Source organism: Euphorbia lathyris, chromosome 3, assembly GCF_963576675.1.
Source record: "Euphorbia lathyris chromosome 3, ddEupLath1.1, whole genome shotgun sequence".
Classification (NCBI taxonomy): domain Eukaryota; kingdom Viridiplantae; phylum Streptophyta; class Magnoliopsida; order Malpighiales; family Euphorbiaceae; genus Euphorbia; species Euphorbia lathyris.
Window position 1 is genome coordinate 11159824 of NC_088912.1, and position 20195 is coordinate 11180018.

General features: G+C 32.1%; 1 protein-coding gene across 1 annotated transcript in view; it reads right to left on the reverse strand.

The window, feature by feature from the left end:
• Positions 1–14640, reverse strand: part of LOC136222526 (fatty acyl-CoA reductase 3-like) — a 35543-nt gene extending 20903 nt beyond the window's left edge. Inside the window, exons 1-5 of the mRNA XM_066010300.1 lie at positions 14556–14640; positions 13451–13554; positions 10453–10655; positions 2506–2606; positions 1037–1229 (exon numbers count right to left, since the gene is read on the reverse strand). Coding sequence (XP_065866372.1) covers positions 1037–1229; positions 2506–2606; positions 10453–10655; positions 13451–13554; positions 14556–14634 — 680 coding nt within the window. The 5' untranslated portion in view covers positions 14635–14640. The remainder of the gene's footprint in view (positions 1–1036; positions 1230–2505; positions 2607–10452; positions 10656–13450; positions 13555–14555) is intronic.
• Between the last annotated feature and the right edge of the window lie 5555 nt (positions 14641–20195).

Here is a 20195-nt window from a genome sequence, read left to right on the forward strand (position 1 = left end):
TTTTTATTTTCAATTTCTGTATATTATTATTTTTCATTATATATAAATATTTAGACGGGAACAATTTAATAATTAACTAGCGTCAAATCTTTTCCGTGACAGAAACCTCTAATTAGTCATCTATATAACTGTCTAATTAAAACCTATTAAAGAGAAAAATAATTATCTCTAATAGACGGCTAACAAAAGTTCTCAGATGCACCAAACGATAGTATCTAGTCTGCCGATTCGAGACCTTTTACTCTAATTCAAAAGCTTCTTTATACTTATTCAATACGAAATTGTAATCCGAAAGTTGTGCCTTTAAAACAAAGTGTTACCTTTACTTAATAAAGTGCCACGTTTTTTTTCCTAATTTCTTCTTTTTTTTTCTTTTTTATTTATTTATTTATTGTTTAATGAAACAAATCTTTTGTAACATAATAGATATTAATTCCTATATCTTTATATTAGTATATAGCTGGATTGTATATAGTAAAATATTAATTTTAATCCTTTTAATATATAACGCTTTATAAAACTTAATCAAAATTTTTAATTTACACCTAAAAATATTAAATTAAACCCGAAAACATACTTAAAATTTATAATTAATTAACACTATATATTTTAAAGATAACTATTAGAAATTTTAGATACAGACGTGACATCCACTCTAGTCCACTAGGGACTAGGAGAGTCGAGCATCCGACCTTCGTGAAGGAAGGCAGATGTATCCATAAGGTGGAACCCTTGTGAACACTTTGGGCTCTGGAGTTAGCCCATAGTGTATGTTTTTTACAAGACGAGGATTAAACAGATAGAGACCCTCCGGAATGGAATGCTGATAAATGATTTAACGAGATGCTTGAGGCTTAAAGGGGGAAGATCGCTTTGGTAGGGATTAGTTGGTGGGGGATTTGAAGAAATCTCGGCGCTACATGGGGCATGGCTTCAACCTGGTCCCATGACAATACGCACACGACCCTTTTACATGTATTAAAATCTATAAAGTTAAAGGAAATTAAATCATTTTAACATAGTAATTTTCTATTACCTTTTCATTCCCAATTCTTTCATAGCATCTCTACTCTCTGCTTCAGTAACTTTTTGAGCCCTTAGTTCTTCAACTTTCTTATCAATTAGGTCATTTTCTTCGTTAATGTCTAATCCAGAAATACCATTATGTGGCTCGTTCAGGTTGTAAGGACTTTCTTGAATTAATCCTGATTTTACTCCACAAACATATGCTGAAACATACACATATTAATTAAATAAGGCTTAATATATAACTATATGCTTAATACATTAGGTCGTCCGGTCTTAACCTTTTAAAGAAATTTTTGAACCGGTTACTTTAAATCTTAAAAATTAGAGTGGAGGAGACGAAGTTGAAGCAAAATTTTGCACGTTGCCTTCAAAATGATCGGTAATTGCTTTCATTTTTTTAGGATAAAGTCTAAATTTGCCTATATTGTTTTGAGGGAAGTGCAAATTATACCCCTATCTGACAGAAAATTTGAAAAAGACTAGCTTAACCGTTAATTGAATGTCGCATCGAACTTTTCAAATAAATTTGTCAATAAATTGTAGTAGTTTCTTGCATTTTTTCAGATCGTTTGTAGCCGCATTAATTAATATGTTATGTAGTTTTTTATGATTAATTTATATATTACAAGTGTAATTTTTGACATTTTGAGAGGTTCGCAACTCTTTGTAACATAGTAAACATAATTGATGTTTAGAATGTATGATGCAATAGTTAAATAGTGAGTTAAATTACGTAAATTAATTTGTTTAAATTTTCTATTAGGTCCAAGTAAAATTGATCCTAGTTAGAAATAATAGGGGAAGTTTTCTAACATTTTATACGTAAGAAGTGTATGTATATTTCTTTAAACACAATAGAGGCAAATTTGGACCTTATCCCTCTTTTTCTTTTAAGAATTTGGACACCCTTAGTGGAGGATCTCCGAGTGATCACCCCTTAATTGAGGGCCCTTTACTTATCCAAATTATCTGATTGGTCTCCTAAACTTTAAATATATCTCATTAATCAACTATAATATACGTCAATCAATGATCATTTGAACAATGATGACCTCCTAAACTAGTGTGATTTATTGATATCTGACTTGATCAACCAATATTTACACTGATAATAATTATTTGGACTTTTATGTTATTATATGTTAAAGTTTAAAAACGTTTATGTGTATTACAAAGTTCAAGTGTTATCATATTAGTAACAATCTTTGGTGATCACCTGGACCTAAATGATCAAATGAACTTAGTCATTCACCATTAGATCTGGTGTATTAAAATCCTATGATATAAATTCAAAATATTCTAAAACTTAAATTTAATAAACTCAGATCTAAAGGTGAATAACCAAATTCATTTTGATCATTCAAGACCAGATGAACAACACTGTAATAACTACCATGGAAAAAGACTATTTTACCCTTACACATTGCAAAAATGGAAAAGAAAATGTTGCAAAAAAATTATAATAATTACACTAACCCGTAGATAAGTAGACAAGCAACTTCAATTTTGGGCAAGTTTTAGCAAAGCACACAACGTTCTTAGCTCCCATTGTATTGGTACCAAATGCAACATCGTACCTGCATGTAAATTTAAGTATGGTTGTCAAAATGGACCGGCCACAGAACCGAAAAAGATAAAGCGTCAATGATTAAAGGTTCAACCGGGATTTAATCTGGATTCATAAAATCCAATAAAAAATAATATTTTTTATTCACAATTAATCTTATAATATAGTAAAATATTTTATTTTTTAAGAAAATAGTAAGATATTAACATTAGTATAATAATAAAAATATTTCTCTAATATCAATTAATAGTTTTTAGAGATATCAAATTTATAAATTAAAAATATGATACAATAATTCATATAACAATTTTAAAATATAAAATATATATTTAATCGTTATTATCCATATTATTTACATGTAAATATAATAAAATAATAGACTACAACTCAACTTAAATTATATAATTTATTAGAATTTTAAATTTTATATTATATATATATTATAAGCTAATTAAATTTTACTAATATTAGAAAAATAAAATAATTTTTAAAAATAATTATCAAAACATAAACTAGAAAAAATAGTATTAAATGATAATTTTAAATTTTAGTTTGTAAATATTATTATATATTCATTAATTGTGGATAAATATCATAAGTTGTGTATTAGTTTGGTGGTTGAGAAGTATGATTAGGATTAGTAGGTCATGTGTTTAAGTCCTTTTGTCTTCACAATTTTTTTAATTGGAGATTAGACCCTGTTTTTTTTAAGTAAAGGTTGGGTTACAGGCTAAGATCGGAATGCAAAGATCCCAACTAGGTTGGCATCTTCACAAAACCAAACAAAAACCTAGACCCGAATTTTATTAAAATGAGGAAAAAATACAGGAGAAAAATTAAGAGAAACGAAATTGTTCTAAACAATACATATCATCAGAAATAAATCTATTGCAAAAAGCGGGTGCAGAATTCCACCAAACAATATGATCTGTTGTGACACCAAATTTAGCCAATGCATCAGCCGTTCTATTTCCTTCGCGAAAAATATGAGTAACATTTAGATCCATAAAAGAACAATGCCGGAGACAAGTAATCCAATCCTGTCGCAACGCCCATGGAACAACTAAAGAGCGCTTCCTAAGCAAATTTACCACATAAACAGAGTCGCATTCCACCCAGAATTTGTGCCATCCTTTTTCCCAAGAAATCTGAATAGCAAAAATAACGGCTTTCAATTCGGAAATATGCGCAGAAGGGGTATCCACTCGAAACGCAAAACAACCCCGAGCAAATCCTCGAGTAGTGCGAAACACCCCCCCTGCTCCCCCCATTCCTGTATTAATATTTACAGAACCATCTGTGTTAACTTTGAGCCATCCCGGTGGAGGACGAACCCAAGTAACACTCACTATATTAGGAGCTCGAGGGGGTCTAAGGGGAATGTGTAATTGCCTAAGAACACGAAGCTCATCAACATTGTTTTTCATATGACCTTTATTACCAATACCGCCTTCACGAATCATAATCCAAAGCCTACGAAGCACAAGATGAATTGATGGTGTTTCATTCTCAAATATCGCTTTATTTCTAGTGTACCACAAAATCCAAATCAAACTAACAACTCCAATTGACCATAACAAACCCACTTGAGAACTGAAGCTATGATTTAAACAATTCAAGATAAGAGTAACTAGAGAATCCGTCAATATGATATGTTTACCAAAAAGAGAGCCCAACGCTCTCCAAGCAGTTTGAGAAAAGGGACAATGAACCAGAATATGTTCAATTGGTTCCGATGCCGCTTTGCATAACATACAACGGGAAACAATAGGTATGCCACGCTTCTGCAATTGGTCATGCGTGGGCATGTAACCCAATAAAGCCCTCCAGCAAACGATCGAACGAGAAGGAGGAATGACTTCAGACCAGATAAACTTGCACCATTGAACCTTTGCTGCATTATTACCTAATGAAAAATAGAAATCATTGACAGTAAAAATACCTGAAGAAGAATATGTCCAGACGCAGAAATCCTCATCATCACCGCCACGCCTAATCTCCATAATATGTTGTTGTAAAACCTGTGGAAGCTGCTGCAGATTTATCCATGAATCTCCATCAAGATATTCCTCAACGCTATTAAATCGAGTACGTTGGATATTACGGGGCAGATTTAATTGTTCACCCACCGAGGGCTTAATCCACAATTCACTCCAGAAATTCACCTTTGAATTATTACCTATCCACCAATGAGATTGATCCCTAAGAATATAGTAGACCTCTCGGATTGATGGCCAAATCGAAGAATTAGAAATTACAGCTTTCGGGAGCCCAGAAAGCGTAAGAAAACGCTGTTTTAAAAGAATTGAAACTAAAGAGCTCCCAGTAAGTAATTCCCACGCCATCTTGCCAAGAAGAGCCTTATTAAATCGAAGCAAATCTTTTATGCCTAGACCTCCATTCTCAATTGGACTACAACAAACTTTCCACGGAATAGTAACAAGTTTTCTTGTGTCAATATAGCCAGTCCACAGAAAATTCCTAATACAATTATTCACCCTTTTCAAAAGCGCCATTGGCCACTTGTAAATAATGAAGGAATGAACAAAAGCCCCTGTCAACACTAACTTGATCAAAGTTAACCGACCCGCAAATGAAAGAGAAGTTCCTTTCCATTTACTCAAATTAGCCAGGAACCTATCCGCAAGAGGCTGTAAATGGCAATGCCTAGGAGCTCCGATAAAAAGTGGGACGCCAAGATAAGAGAAAGGCAACCCCTGCAGCCGAATGCCAATTAAATTCGCCAAAAAAGCAGCACGTTGGGCTGAAGTATGCTTTCCAAAATACACAGCCGACTTTCCCCAATTAACAATTTGCCCTGAAAGAAGACCGTAAAACTCAAAAAGTTTTTTAATAGTGTGCATATTACGGACGGTAGCTTTGCCAAAAAGCAATATATCATCAGCATATAACAGATGTGAAGGAAAACAAACCCCACGGGCAAACAACATGTTATCAAACTCACCACTTGCTTCTAATTTAGTGATCCAACGACTAAAGAAATCCTCAGCAAGACCAAATAAAATAGGAGATAGAGGATCTCCTTGACGAACCCCACATGAGCAACTAAAATAGCCCCGAGAACAGCCCCCAACAAGAATCGAGACTCGAGAAGAAGAAAGGATATTAAGGATCCAGTCTCTAAACTGCAATGAAAAAACGAAAGCATCTAAGACTGCAAGCAAAAAACTCCAATCCAGTGTATCAAACGCCTTTTGAATGTCAATTTTCAAAGCCATATTACCGCCAAAACAACGTTTGTCTAAAGAATTAATCCCTTCTGAAGCTGCAGAAATACAGTGGTGGATACTTCGATTTTTAATGAACCCGAACTGGTTTTCAGAAACAATGCGAGAAGCAATAATTGCAAGTCTGTCTACGAGAATTTTAGAAATAATTTTAAAACTAAAATTACTCATAACAATTGGTCGATACTGATCTACTCGGCTGGCACCCTCGACTTTAGGAATTAAAACCATGAGATTAGAATTCATACCAGGAAGAATATGACCGTTGTTAAAAAAACTTTTAACCATATTACAGACATCAGAACCAACAATGTCCCAAAAAGTTTGAAAAAAAAACCCTGTGAAACAATCAGGCCCAGGTGCACTGTCTTTATCCATACTAAAAACTGAAATTCGAATTTCCTCATTTGAAGGACATCTCGCCAAAGCAATATTGTCTTCTGTTGTGACAGAATGGGGCATAACATCCGCAACTACTCCTAAATCCACTGAAGTGCTACGACTAGTAAAAAGTTGGGAGAAATAATTCACCACATGTGAAGAAATAGCTTCCATTGAGTTCGTAATTTCTCCATTAATTTCCATAACATCAATTCCAACCCGCAATTTTTTTTATAGCAGCAACGCGGTGGAAGAAAGACGTGTTTCGATCCCCATCTTTTAACCATTTAACCCTGCTCCGCTCTTTATAGAAAGATTCTTTCCTCTGAAGCTCTAATTCAAGGCTAGCGTGAGCTAAAAGCTCTTGCTCATGGAGATCTGACTGGAATCCCACATCTTCAAGCTGATATTGAACCGCAGCTAATTTCTCACTTGCAACACGAATATTTTCATCAAGCAACCCAAAAACATTACGATTCCAAATTCTAAGAATGGGACGTAAGGTACGCAATTTATGGCATAGAAGTTGCGCAGGAGGTAACGAGGTTTGTGCATCAGCCCAATGTTGAGAAATTACCCCATGTAGAAGAGGATGAGTAACCCACATAGAAAGGAATTGGAAGCGAGAAACATGAGGATCACCATGAGAACAGGAAAATAGAAGAGGATTATGATCCGATAAATGTCGCGGAAGCGCAACACAAGAAATTGAATCCCAAAAATCCATAAAACCTGCCGAGACCATTGATCGATCCAAACGGCACTCAACCCTTGCAGAACCTAATCTACCATTACACCAAGTGTACTTTGCACCAACTGTATCGACATTAAAAAACCCGCACATGTCAATGAATGACCGAAAATCAACACAAGACGAACTAACCGGTAAGGCACCTGTCTTCTCATGTGCTCCGACGATTGCATTAAAATCTCCTATAATTAACCAACTATTTGGAGATGAATCGCAAAGGCCAATAACATCTGACCAAAGAGATAAACGACGAGAAATTAAATTGCTGGCATAGACAAAGGTCAGACGCTGCACAGAACCCGAAATACTATAATCCACTGTGATATGCTGCTCATGCTCACGAATAATGGTGACCTGATGAGAGATTCTTGCAAATAGCCACAAAGAGGGAAAGTTTCCAACATTCCTGGCAATCAACTTCAACCCCAGACTACTCCAAAGTCTAGTCGGAATACTATCGAACTGAACCATTGGCTCAGCAATACAAACGAAATCAGGTTTATTTTGTGAACAATAAAGAGTAAGAGCTCGCTGTGTACTAGGGTTATTCAAACCCCGACAATTCCAATAAAGGACAATCATGGATAATATCTTCCCGGTTTCTTGCGCTCTCTTTTAGGGCGCATTGATTTAGAGGAATTAATCTCAATTGACCGATGATTTAAATCCGAAGAAACAACCTCATCTTCATCTGCCCATGAAACACGCTTTGAATTCTGAAATTCTGAGTTTGAAGGTGATAACTCTGAAATAATAATTTCATTGTTTGTGCTCCCATCCATGTTGGATAAAAGATCAAATCTATTAGGAGATAAAATGTCAGCTTTCTGTGGCGAGTCCGGAAAAATAATACTCACCGGACGAGGGACATTAACATTATAACGTTTACTAATTGGTGGTAACCAGTTGGTTATCGTTTTAATACCACTTCCCATCCCAGCTTCATCCTCCAAATCAGATGATGAAGAGCTATTAATTTCTTCAACAATAACGTATTTTCCTGAAACATGGTCACGGACTCCTTGAGGTACCGACTGTTTAAGGGCATCAGTAATATTTTTAAGAATACCAGAGACAGGAATGTCATCATTACTTTGATCACGAACTTTTTTCCAAATTTTAATGTTGTCCGGTTCTCCTGAATTATTCCTAGGAGTATTAGATTTTTGTCCATCATAAGTATCTGATTCCGATTTAGATTGAGCCGTGGAACGTTTACGGGACACAATTAAGCGTTTAAATTTTGATGTAATAGAGACTACGGCTGTATCATTCTGATTTGAAACGTTATTATCAGAGATTTGTTTGCATTGATATGCAACATGCCCTATAGTCGAACATTGTTTACAAAATTTTGGCAAATCTTCGTATACAATCTGAATCCATAGTTTTTTGCCATCTCTTTCAATCCCAACCTGTGTCTGTAATTTACTCGCCATATCAACATCCAGCAATATCCTAGCAAAATATCCATAATCTCCTTCTAAAGTAGCTCGATCAATTTTAATAAGACCACCAAGACAACGAGCAATGTCCGAGAGGATCATAGGGTCCCAGTAAACCCAAGGAAGATTGTAAAGTCTTACCCATATCTGAGCAGTAGTTGTTTTTTGAGATAACGGGTGAAAATCTGGGGTCCGTAGTTGAATGCGGAAAACTCCTGGTTTGAGTCCAATGATTCCACGACTGCGAACCAGTTGTTTAGCTTCTTCAGAGGGAAGTAAAACATGATAAAAACCCTTTCCTAAAGAGATCAAACGCCATGGGACAGAAATTCCCCATGCTTTCGTTAGATTTGAACGAAGATCATCAAGTTTCCATGGTGTTTCTCCTTTATTCAAGTTTAATCGTCCAATTAAAGAGTGATTACATAACTGTATCCGTTTTTCAAAAGCCTTCTGATTAATCTTCACAGACTTGTATTCCCCGTCATCAGAAATCACAACTTCAGAGACCGGAGGGACAAGTGAAGATGAAGCAACCACAGAAGCAAAAGATTTATGATTCATAACAGAACTAGAACGTTTTTTATAATCAGCAAACATTTTTCTAATTCTATGATCAACTACAGGTCGAAGAACGGGTGAAACCGGCCCAGCCATGGTGGCCGGGACGACGAGGGAAAACTTCGATCTTAATATCAGATTTAAATAAATCTAAAGTCAGATATGTTGTTTGAATTGCAATCACACAACAACAAGAAGATGATCTTTACTTTCTTCCTGTTTTTCTCAAACCAGTAATACACATATATGTCGACATAACAGATCCGCGAGCGAACCGGCGACGGTACAGATCCGCGAACCACAGAGATCCGAAACAGCGGCAGGAGGAACGTCAACGAAGAGAGGAAGGGGGCGGTGGCGGAGAAGATCCAAAACCCAAACCATATCCGATACAACAGAAGACGGCGGCACTGCGACGGAGCTGGCGGAAGGCAACGAGTCGATGGCAGTGAGCGGACGACGACGAAGACGGCGGTGACGCAGATCGGCGACGGACCGGTGGTTCGAGGGATGACGCGACACTGCAAAGTCCAACGGCGGTTTCAGATCGGCAAAGGTCGCGTATTTCTTTCAGAGAGAAAGAGACGCTCCCTCTTCCTTCGCCTTAATTTGTTATAATTTAAATTATAATCGGAGTTAGACCCTGTTCTTTTTTGTTGAAATTAAATTAAATTATAACTGAACTAAACTAAACTAAATTAAAGTGAATGCTACTGAACTTAACTTAAGTGAACTGAATTGAATGTTTAACCTAACTTAACTTAACTTAACGGAATCCTTAACTTAACTTAACTATATAATGATAAATAATATATTATATATAAATAATTATAATTATAATAAAAATGATAAATTATATATATATATAATAAATTATAGATTATATATATAATAAATTATAGATTATATATAAGAACTTAGAATTATAATAAATAATAATGGATTATATTTAAATAATACTAAATTATATATATATATATATATATATATATAATTTTTTAGTTGGCTGATTCGAGTTGGGTTTGTAATTTGATTTTAAGTAAGAATGTGGCTAAATTAATATCGTGTTGGGCTAGACAGGAATTGAGCCGAGCATTTATAGGTAAAAACCCGTTGGATCCCGTCTGAGTCCAATCTAGCTCATCCCGACGACTCATGAATATGTCTTAAAATTTTAAGGGAATTTGTTCCTAGGTTTCTTTGGTAGTTTTTAATAAAAGGATAAAATTGAACTATATATTTTTATTATATATATAAAATTGTTTCATAAAAAAATATTTATAGTATTGAACTAAAATTTCTACTATTTTTTATTATATATATAAAATTTATAGATGGACGAACTAAGTAGTTAGTTTTGTCAAAACTCAAACGCTTTATAATACATTTGTAAAAACAAAATAAAAACTAACGAGTATAATATGTATAAATTCAGTGACTAATAGTTTTTTTTTCTAGATTATAATTTACCTTTCATCAAACTTGGTGGTAGCAGCAAAATTAAGAACAAAGTCTAATTCATTCTTCATTTCTTCCTTCAAGGATGAGTCTTTTATTCCCAAATCTTCAGAACCAACATCACCACAAATAATCTTAATCTTTTTGGTGAAAATAGAGCTTAGATTTTCTCCCAATTTTTCCTTTACCACTCTAAACAATTCCATATTCATTACCTATATTTAATAGAATTTCCATCATATATAAATAAAAGCGTTGCTCGTAATATTATTAGATATATTAAGTGATTAATATACAATTAATTATGTCCAAAATCATAAAACATGAATCAAACATCATAATCACATCAACCTAATGATAAAGAAAATTAGTTTCACATATAAATACCTCTTGTAGGATACGTAGAAACACTGATTGTCAATCATAAAGAAGAAATTTGAGAGATTAGAGGAGTAGTTTTTTGTTTCTTAGTATTACTATAACTAACATTTAAAAACAACGTTTCTTTTTCTTTATATACAAAATGAAAAATCATGATTAAAAGTTAGAGAAAATAACACCGAAATTCGTCTTTTAAAAACTATTTATAACTATGTCAAATCATAATTTTAGATTATGTCAAACTAATAAAATCAATACTTTTAATATATTTTAAATATTAAAATTTATAAATTAGAAGTTTAGAATATATTTTCTAGGGTTTATGATTTATGAATTGGAGTCTGAAAATTTTAAATTATAGTGTAAAATCATAATATATAGAGAATAATAACGTATTAAGAATTAAGTTTGGTGATATGACTTAATTGTAATTTTGTACTTAATAATGATATTCATGTATTTGACCCTAAAAGTTATGTCTTTTTATTTAATCGGGCCAGATTCAATTAGGCCAGATTTCATCAAGGATGACCCACCCAGAATATCCAACAATTAGAAAAGTTCAATTTTATTTCATTATATAAAACAACCTAATTTTATCTATATTATGGTATAAATTTTAACTCAATTTTACTCGATTTTAGATAAACAACAAGAAGATTAGCGAGAGAATTCCTTAGTAAATTTTTTTTTTTGAACAATCCTTAGTAAAATTTGAATTGACATTTTTATCATAAAACAACTTTTTATTTTTTTACTACGATAGTAAAATTGAACTTTTTCAATAATGTTAGAACTAAATTTGACTTATTGTTAAATAAAATAAAGGGAAAAGTTACAAATTTGGCTCTTTGTTTATTGATTTGGCTTCCACGTATAAAGTAATGCAATCTAAATATAATGTTTAACAGACGATACAAATTCAAGCCTTATTAATGGAAATTGAGTTATTATTATTATTATTGTTATTAGGCTAAATAATTTATTGGTCATCTCATTTTTACTTAACACACTCTTTAGTCCTTATATTTTGAAAAGCTCATTATAAGGTCTCTATCATTTGCCACTGTTAATCTTTTGGTCATTCTATGTATCATTTTACATTTTTAATCGTTATATTAGGTATAAACAGACAAACAGAAAATAACAGAGTAACAAATCCATTTTGTATCACACTATAACTTTCCTGAAAGCTAAGATAATTTTGGTTAAAAGTCTAAAAAAAAAAAATAAAATTACCAAAGGGTTAATAAGGGCAAAAAAAAAAATAAAGACTTTATAATTTGTTCTAAACAGTGTGTTACATCAAAGACGAGGACTAATAAACTATTTATCCTAAATAATTTATTAGTTTCTACATATTTACCTAATAAACTTTTTAGTCCCCGCATTTTAATAATAAATTGTTTAGTCTTTAACTTTTGGTTTAACTATAAGTTTAGTCCTTTATATAGGGTTAATAATTTAAATATTTGAGGGACTAAATTGCTCTATAGAGTATAACTTAAAGACTAAACAAATGTATTATTAAAATACGAAGCTAAACAGTATGTTAGGTAAAAATATAATGACTAATATATTATTTACTCTTGTTATTAAGAGAATGCGGTCAATTTCAAATCTATTGGATGACCAGAACAGTGGAGGTAGGTTGCAGAGTGGTCGAAACATGAAATTGCATATGAAAAAAAATAGGTCAAATACATGAATATCATAATTAAGTATAAAATTACAACTAAGTCATATTATCAAACTTAATTCCTGATATGTCATTATTTTCTATATATTATGTTTTTACACCATAATTTAACAATTCTAGACTCTAATTCATAAATCATAAACGCTAGAAAATATATTCTAGACTCCTAATTTATAAATTCCAATCCTTAAAATATATTAAAACTACTAATTTTACTAGTTTGACATAATTTAAAATCATTACTTGACATAACTGTAGATAGTTTTTTTAAAAATGAATTTATATATAAATTTCCCAAAAAAAAATCATCTTTCATCAACTAGACTTGAAATTGCACATGTCGGGTAAACGTTAGGCTTATGATTGCATTATTTTTCACATAATTTATTCTTTCCGAATGTTGGAAAAATTGAATAAAATTATATAATTAATTTATATACCAACAAATACCTCCTTTCATGAACAACCATATCCATCATGAATAGTCGTGTCTGTCCATGTACAGTTATGTTCGTTCGTGAAAAGACATGTCATTTCGAGTTCTATATAAATAGAATGGAATTGTCAAATTCAGTGACTAGAGTCTTGATGGTTAGAAAAAATATTCTCTGAAATTTTTCATGCTCTCTGTCTGTTCATAATGTTCTTGCTTTCCTATTCCAGTGATAACGAGCCTACACACGGTTTGAGTTCGCTTGCGTAATCTGTTGTATTCTGGGAAACGATCGTCAATAGCGACGACATCGTCTTAAGGAAACAGCTAATACATGCCTCAGATTTGTATAACTCTTTTCTTTTAATTTCTAGTTTTATTGTTCGTATATTTTTCTGTATTTGATTTGTTTTTGTGTTAATCACATCCACACCGAATAACCACATGACTGAATTTATACATATCGAAAAGAAATAAAAAAATATAAAAACTATTACCTCATTATGAAAACGTTCACTTGCAGAAATATCGTCAGAAGCTCTTAAAAGAAGATAAAGCTTCTTCACATTTGGTTGAACTCTCAATATTTTCTCTATAAATACTGCATCATTAATTAAACACAAAATTAATTAATAATTCTAATCAACAATTTTTCATATGTAAATGGTATTAAAATTGATATGATAATCAATATAATTGTTTGAGCAAACTATAATACAACATATTTTGCTAGCTATCACTAGGGGCTAGAGGACAGAGTGTCACGAAGGTTCGGTCGATCTCCGTTTTCGGGAAGAAATAAAACACACTTTTCGTCAATTAGGTTTAAAATTACACTGACTAGTAAACATTAAACTTAAGATTGCACTATTTTCTATGTGTAGACTACATTCGGTGTCCCTCAATAACCTTGTCCTTATATTTCCATTCATTAACCCCGATAGGCTATAAATGAGTCGGTGTTCGGCTAGATAAAATCTTGACCATATCTGGCTCGATTTATAAACTAGTTGAGCTTGAGAATGATATTGAGTCCCGATTTGTAGATGAGTTGAGCTTTAGCACGGTGAAACTCAACTCAAAAGTTTGTGACCAGGATCGGGTATAGGTTCGTGAATAAGCTCATAAACAAACTTGATTATAATGTTTATGAACAGTTCGATTATTATAATATTTCTATAAGAAATAAAAATGTAAAACAACGTAGTTTTCTATGAAATTTTAGTTTTGTAAAGCTGCCTAATTTATGAACATAATTAATGAGTTACTTGAGCAAAACATGTGATAAACAAATAAACAATCTACTTGCGAGCAGCTTACGATCAAATATTTTTTAATGAATCAAATTTGAACTTGAGCTCGACCTTATCCATTAATTTCTACCAATCCAAGTATGAGCAAGCCAAAACTCCGCCCGACTCGGCCAGATTACAGCCCTAACCCTCGATTTTTTTTTCCGACTCTACCACACTCACAATCACCGACCTAACTTTCCGATGATCATGTGTTCTTCGATGAATTCTACATCAATCAACGCTACATGGTTGAATATTTTACCGACGTATGTATTTTTGTCAGACAAAAAGAAAAAAACGACAGTACCTTTGGCAAGAAAACCAGTTACTCCGGTGACTAAAATGGCCTTATTCTCAAGAAACTGAACAATGTTTTCAAACTCCATTTCTGCAAAAACAAATCGGAAGTTGGAGATGGTAAACATATGAAAATCAAGTTGATTTATAACATTTATGTCAATAAATGAATGAAAAACGAAATGACATTATTATAATTTAATATGTGTATATAGTAAATAAATGGCTCATCATACTATACTTTAATGACTCGTCTATTTTCTAGGGTTTAGGCAATCGTAAGTCTAATATATATTGTGGGAGGATTGTACATGGATTTTAAGATATTGAATTGAATTGAATATTCGAAGAAACAGATGAAGAAAAAGATTTAGGATTGAAATGTTCCAAGATAAAGATTTAGGATTGTACACGGATTTTAGATATATTGAATTGAATTGAATATTTGAAAAAAAAAATTAGGGTTGTACACTGATTTTAGAGAGATTGAACCGGACCGAACTCGATAGAAATTTAACTAGAAGTATACCAATAACCAAATTGAATTGGATTGAACCGGATAACATGTCAATTTTTTGGTATGTAATTCGGGTTTTTCGGTTCAGATGCACACCCCTATAGTCAGGAATAATCTATCCATAACATTTAAAATTGTGCAATTTTCTCCCAAGCATTGGCAGCCATTAGCAATTTTATTCCTAACGATGACAAGTTGGGTTAATTTCAGACATTTTTGTAAAACACATATATTTTGTTTCTTATTCTGTACCAATTGTATATCGGCTGGTTCTAAAAAATATTTCATATTTTATATGACTTAATAATAGAATTGGTGATTAATATTTATAAATTTGTCGAAATATTTAAATTTTTTTTATCCAACTCGTACAAAAGACATGTTACTAAAAATTCATGTCTAATCGTATTTTTGTGATATGTTACTGATGAGTGATAAAATGACGCACATGTGAAGCATAGATGATAAGATTCATGACCGAGAAGACAGTTTGATGAATTATTTCTTAAATCGACCGAACTTGTCAACGTTATGGGTAAAATTACTCTTAGCTACCAATATTAAAGGTAAAACTACACCATTTTAAACATTAAAAGTAAAATTGTTCCTAACTATAAACATTAAGAGTACTTTTTTACACCTTCCATAAAAAAAAAATATATATTTTTACACTTTATCCCATTTTAAATATATAGTTACACATTAAAATTTATTCTCTCTATAATTCCATAAGTTTAATTTAAATGATAGTATTGTATACTTTTATTTTTATTTTTATTTATATAATCAATTTTAAAGTGCTTTAATACTAAATCTTAACTAGATAACACAATGAATAAAAGAAAGATCCTGTAATTTTCTTTGGCCTAATTCTCCTCCAGCCCCCTTAACTTGTTTAAATTGGTCATTTTACCCCTCCGACTCATCGAATGTCCTATTTACTCCCTTAACTCCATAGAAATGGTATTTCCTACCCCCTAAACTTGTACAAATTAGTCATTTTACCCCTCCTCAACTCATCGAATGTCCTATTTACCACCTTAACTCCATAAAAGTGGCATTTCTCACCCCTTAGGATCATATTTACCCGCTTAACTCCATAAAAGTGGTATTTCTTACCCCTTTATAATGCAAAATTAATAGCATTTATTCAAATGAGTTTGAAAATATATATTTTTAATATCATCTTTTTTATTTTGTTTTAATTTGATAATTATATCGATCCTTCATGTATTCATTATAATAATATTGTATTACAATAATTAGATAATCAAAATTTAACTAGCAAAAAAAGTTGAAAAGAGAAAGAATGAATAAAAGATACAAATAACAAGAACATTTTTTTTTGATAAAAAAAACAAGAACATTAATATAAACAAGGGCCTAATGCATACCCAGCCCCCTAAAGTTGTCCATTTTGTTCATTTAACCCCCTCACCTCACGGGACAACCCTTTAACCCCCTAAACTCCAAAAAAACGCTACTTTTAACCCCATATTTTAGACTGCCGAGATATAATATTGTCCGTGTGTATCACGCGCGTGATACGTGTGTATCCCGCATTACCCAGCCCCCTAAAGTTGTCCATTTTGTTCATTTAACCCCCTCACCTCACGGGACAACCCTTTAACCCCCTAAACTCCAAAAAAAACGCTACTTTTAACCCCATATTTTAGACTGCTGAGATATAATGTTGTCCGTGTGTATCACGCGCATGACACGTGTGTATCCCGCATTACCCAGCCCCCTAAAGTTGACCACAATGGGGTTAAAAGTAGCGTTTTTTTTGGAGTTTAGGTGGTTAAAGGGTTGTCCCATAAGGTGAGGGGGTTAAATGAACAAAACAGACAACTTTAGGGGGCTGGGTATGCATTAAGCCTATAAACAAGTTAAAGACATTATATGTAGGGAAAATGTACCAAAATAGGCCTATGATTTTGGGGAAGTATCAATTTAGGTTCCACGTACAAAATAGCACCAATATAGGTTTAACGTTTAAAAAATATATCAATTTAGGTCTCGATGGCAGATTGTAAGGGGTGAGAAATACCACTTTTATGGAGTTAAGAGGGTAAATAGGACATTCTATGAGTTGGAAAGGGGGTAAATGGACAAGTTGAGGGGGTGAGAAATACCATTTTTATGAAGTTAAGGGGGTAAATTGGATATTCTATGAGTTGGGAAGATAAATGGATAAGTTGAGGGGGTGAGAAATACCACTTTTATGGAGTTAAGGGGGTAAATAGGATATTCGATAAATTGAGAGGGTAAAATGACCAATTTGGACAAGTTAAGGGGGCTGGAGGAGTATTAGGCCTTTTTTAAATAAAAAAACTAGTTTTGAAACTTAGAAAACTGTAATTTACATTTCTCCATTATCGAAATACTGTTATAAAAAATAATGGAATAACGAACGTGTTCGTGAATAGTCGAGAATGCTCACGAGCTATCGAGCCGAGTTTCGTCGTGCTCAAACTCAGCTCATTTATAAACCGAGCCAAATAAAGCTTTTATCGAGTCGAATGTTGAACCGCTCAATTCATTTACAGTTCTAAATACTATCTGAAAAAATGATACTTTTTTCTTTATGCTCATCCATAAAGATTTAAAGTGCAACCTATATATTATCTATCAATAAGGGCTCATCGACTAGGAATAGAATAGCTATTCCTAGTCTATTTCTATTCCAACATTTGGTTGGTCTTTTGGCCGCAGAATAGCTATTCCATGGATTATCTATTCCACAAAAATAGGGAATAGCTATTGTTCAATTTTTTCGTTTGTAAGGAATAACTATTCCTAACACTCTATTCTTATAATTTACAATCCTACCATCCACTTAAATCTCTATTCTTCTACTTATATAAAGCGGTGACATTAAAGAAATATTCTTTGTTTTTGTTGTTTTTCGAGTTTTTACTTATATGAACGTGGATCATTATTTTGCGTTTTTTTTTGTTTTTTGTGTTTTTAATATTCTCCACATCTTTTTCCATTTTTCCATTTTTACAATTTTTTCGTGTTTTTACCGTTTTTCGTTTTTAATATTTTATCTATTTTTCGTGTTTTTCGTCTTTCATATTTTACATTTTTCTGTTTTTTATATAGTTTTTTTAAAATAATATATTAAATATTTGAATAATTTATAGTAGTAATTAAAATTTTAAAATAAATAAAAAATTACATTTAAGGGCAATATTGTCTTTTAAATAAAAAGATTATCAATTCCATTTTTTCTTATTCCACCAACCAAACATAGGAATAACTATTCTAAAAGAATATCTATTCTATTCTTTTCTATTCTATTCTTTTGGAATAGCTATTCCAAAACATTCTATTCCATTCCACGAACCAAACGACATCTAAGGGCTAAATTTTGAGGAATGAGAGAGCATCTTGAAGAGACTATTAGTTCATTCTCTATAAATAATATAAACAATTGACTCTTAGTTATTTGAGGAGTGACTAATACATCTCATTTCCAACAATACTCGTAATATTGACTCCTTATTTTTTTTATCAATAAATTTAGTAATATATTATTATATTTACCAACAGTGAGAGAAGAGAGAGTGTTCAATAATAAATTATTAATAAAATAATAATTTTAAGGAGTCACTAAGAGTGGAGAGAGACTCCTAAAAAGCGAGGAGCAAAATGAGACTCTTAGTGATTTGAAAAGCCATTAGAAGGGTGTTAGAATTTGTTTTTAAATCTCACTCCTTAGATTTTAACTTCAGGTATTATTTTGTTAGAGAGGAAGCTCTGAAAAAAGTGATTTTTCAAAATAAAAAATGTATACAACTTTAAATTTTAAAATTTTCCATTAGTTTACTTTCATAGGAGACTTTTACGTTAGAAAGTAGGAATGACAACGAGTAGTGTTAATCCCAAATCATTACCTGTTTATTTTTTCATTACCTATACCCGTCCCATTATCCTAACGGGTATATTTCATGGATCTCATACTTGTCCCATTTCAATCGTGGATACCCTTACCCGTTAAGGACCAATACATAAAACAAAAAATATTACAACTTTAATAAAAGATAAAATTAATAGACCATCCATAATTAATTCATCTACAAATTTAACAAATATTCCAAATTCAAAAAATTTAAATCAATCTTATGACTCGTTTGGTTTACCTGTTGTTTGCTATTTCTGTTTGGTATTTGCTATTGTTGTTTGGTGTTTGCTGTTGCGGTTGGAAAAAACTGTTTTTTCAAAGGCCTAATGCTTCTCCAGCCCCCTTAACTTGTCCAAATTGTTCATTTTACCTCCTCAACTCATCGAATGTCCTATTTACCCCCCTTAACTCCATAAAAATGGTATTTATCACCCCCTCAACTTGTCCATTTATCCCTCCAACTCATAGAATGTTCTATTTACCCCCCTTAACTCCATAAAAGTGGTATTTTTCACCCCTTACAATCCGTTATCGAAGCCTAAATTGATAATTTTTTTTAAACGTTAAACCTATATTTATGCTATTTTGTAAGTGGAACCTAAATTAATACTTCCCCAAAAATCATAGGCCTATTTTGATACATTAGAAATACCACTTTTATGGAGTTAAGGGGGTAAATAGGATATTCGATGAGTTGAGAATTGGTAAAATGACAAATTTGGACAAGTTAAAGGGGGTGATAAATACCATTTTTATGGAGTTAAGGGGGTAAATAGAACATTCAATGAGTTGGATAGATAAAATGACGAATTTGGACAAGTTAAGGAGGTTGGAGAAGCATTAAGCCTTATTCAAAAAACATGAGTTCTCTGTTTTTTTTTTAAAGCTGCTTTACAGCTATGAAAAGCAAATAAGATGTGTTTAACCAAACACTTAAAAATCTCGCTTTTGGAGTGAAAAGACAAATAAAAGAAGAAAATTGAATGTCCAAACACTCTTTAATCAATAATAATAAATTGGTTTACTAATAAACATCAACGGATGAAAGTCAAGTATATGACGGATATCCAGTAACAGGTATTCTAAGAGGTATTTTCATATTTATCACAGGTAATTATTTTGAGTTAATATCTGTATCATACCTTACAAACAATCTCATTAAAATTAGATAGTTGTCAGAATTTATGAATAGCGTACTGTTACATCCCAATTAGAATGAAAAA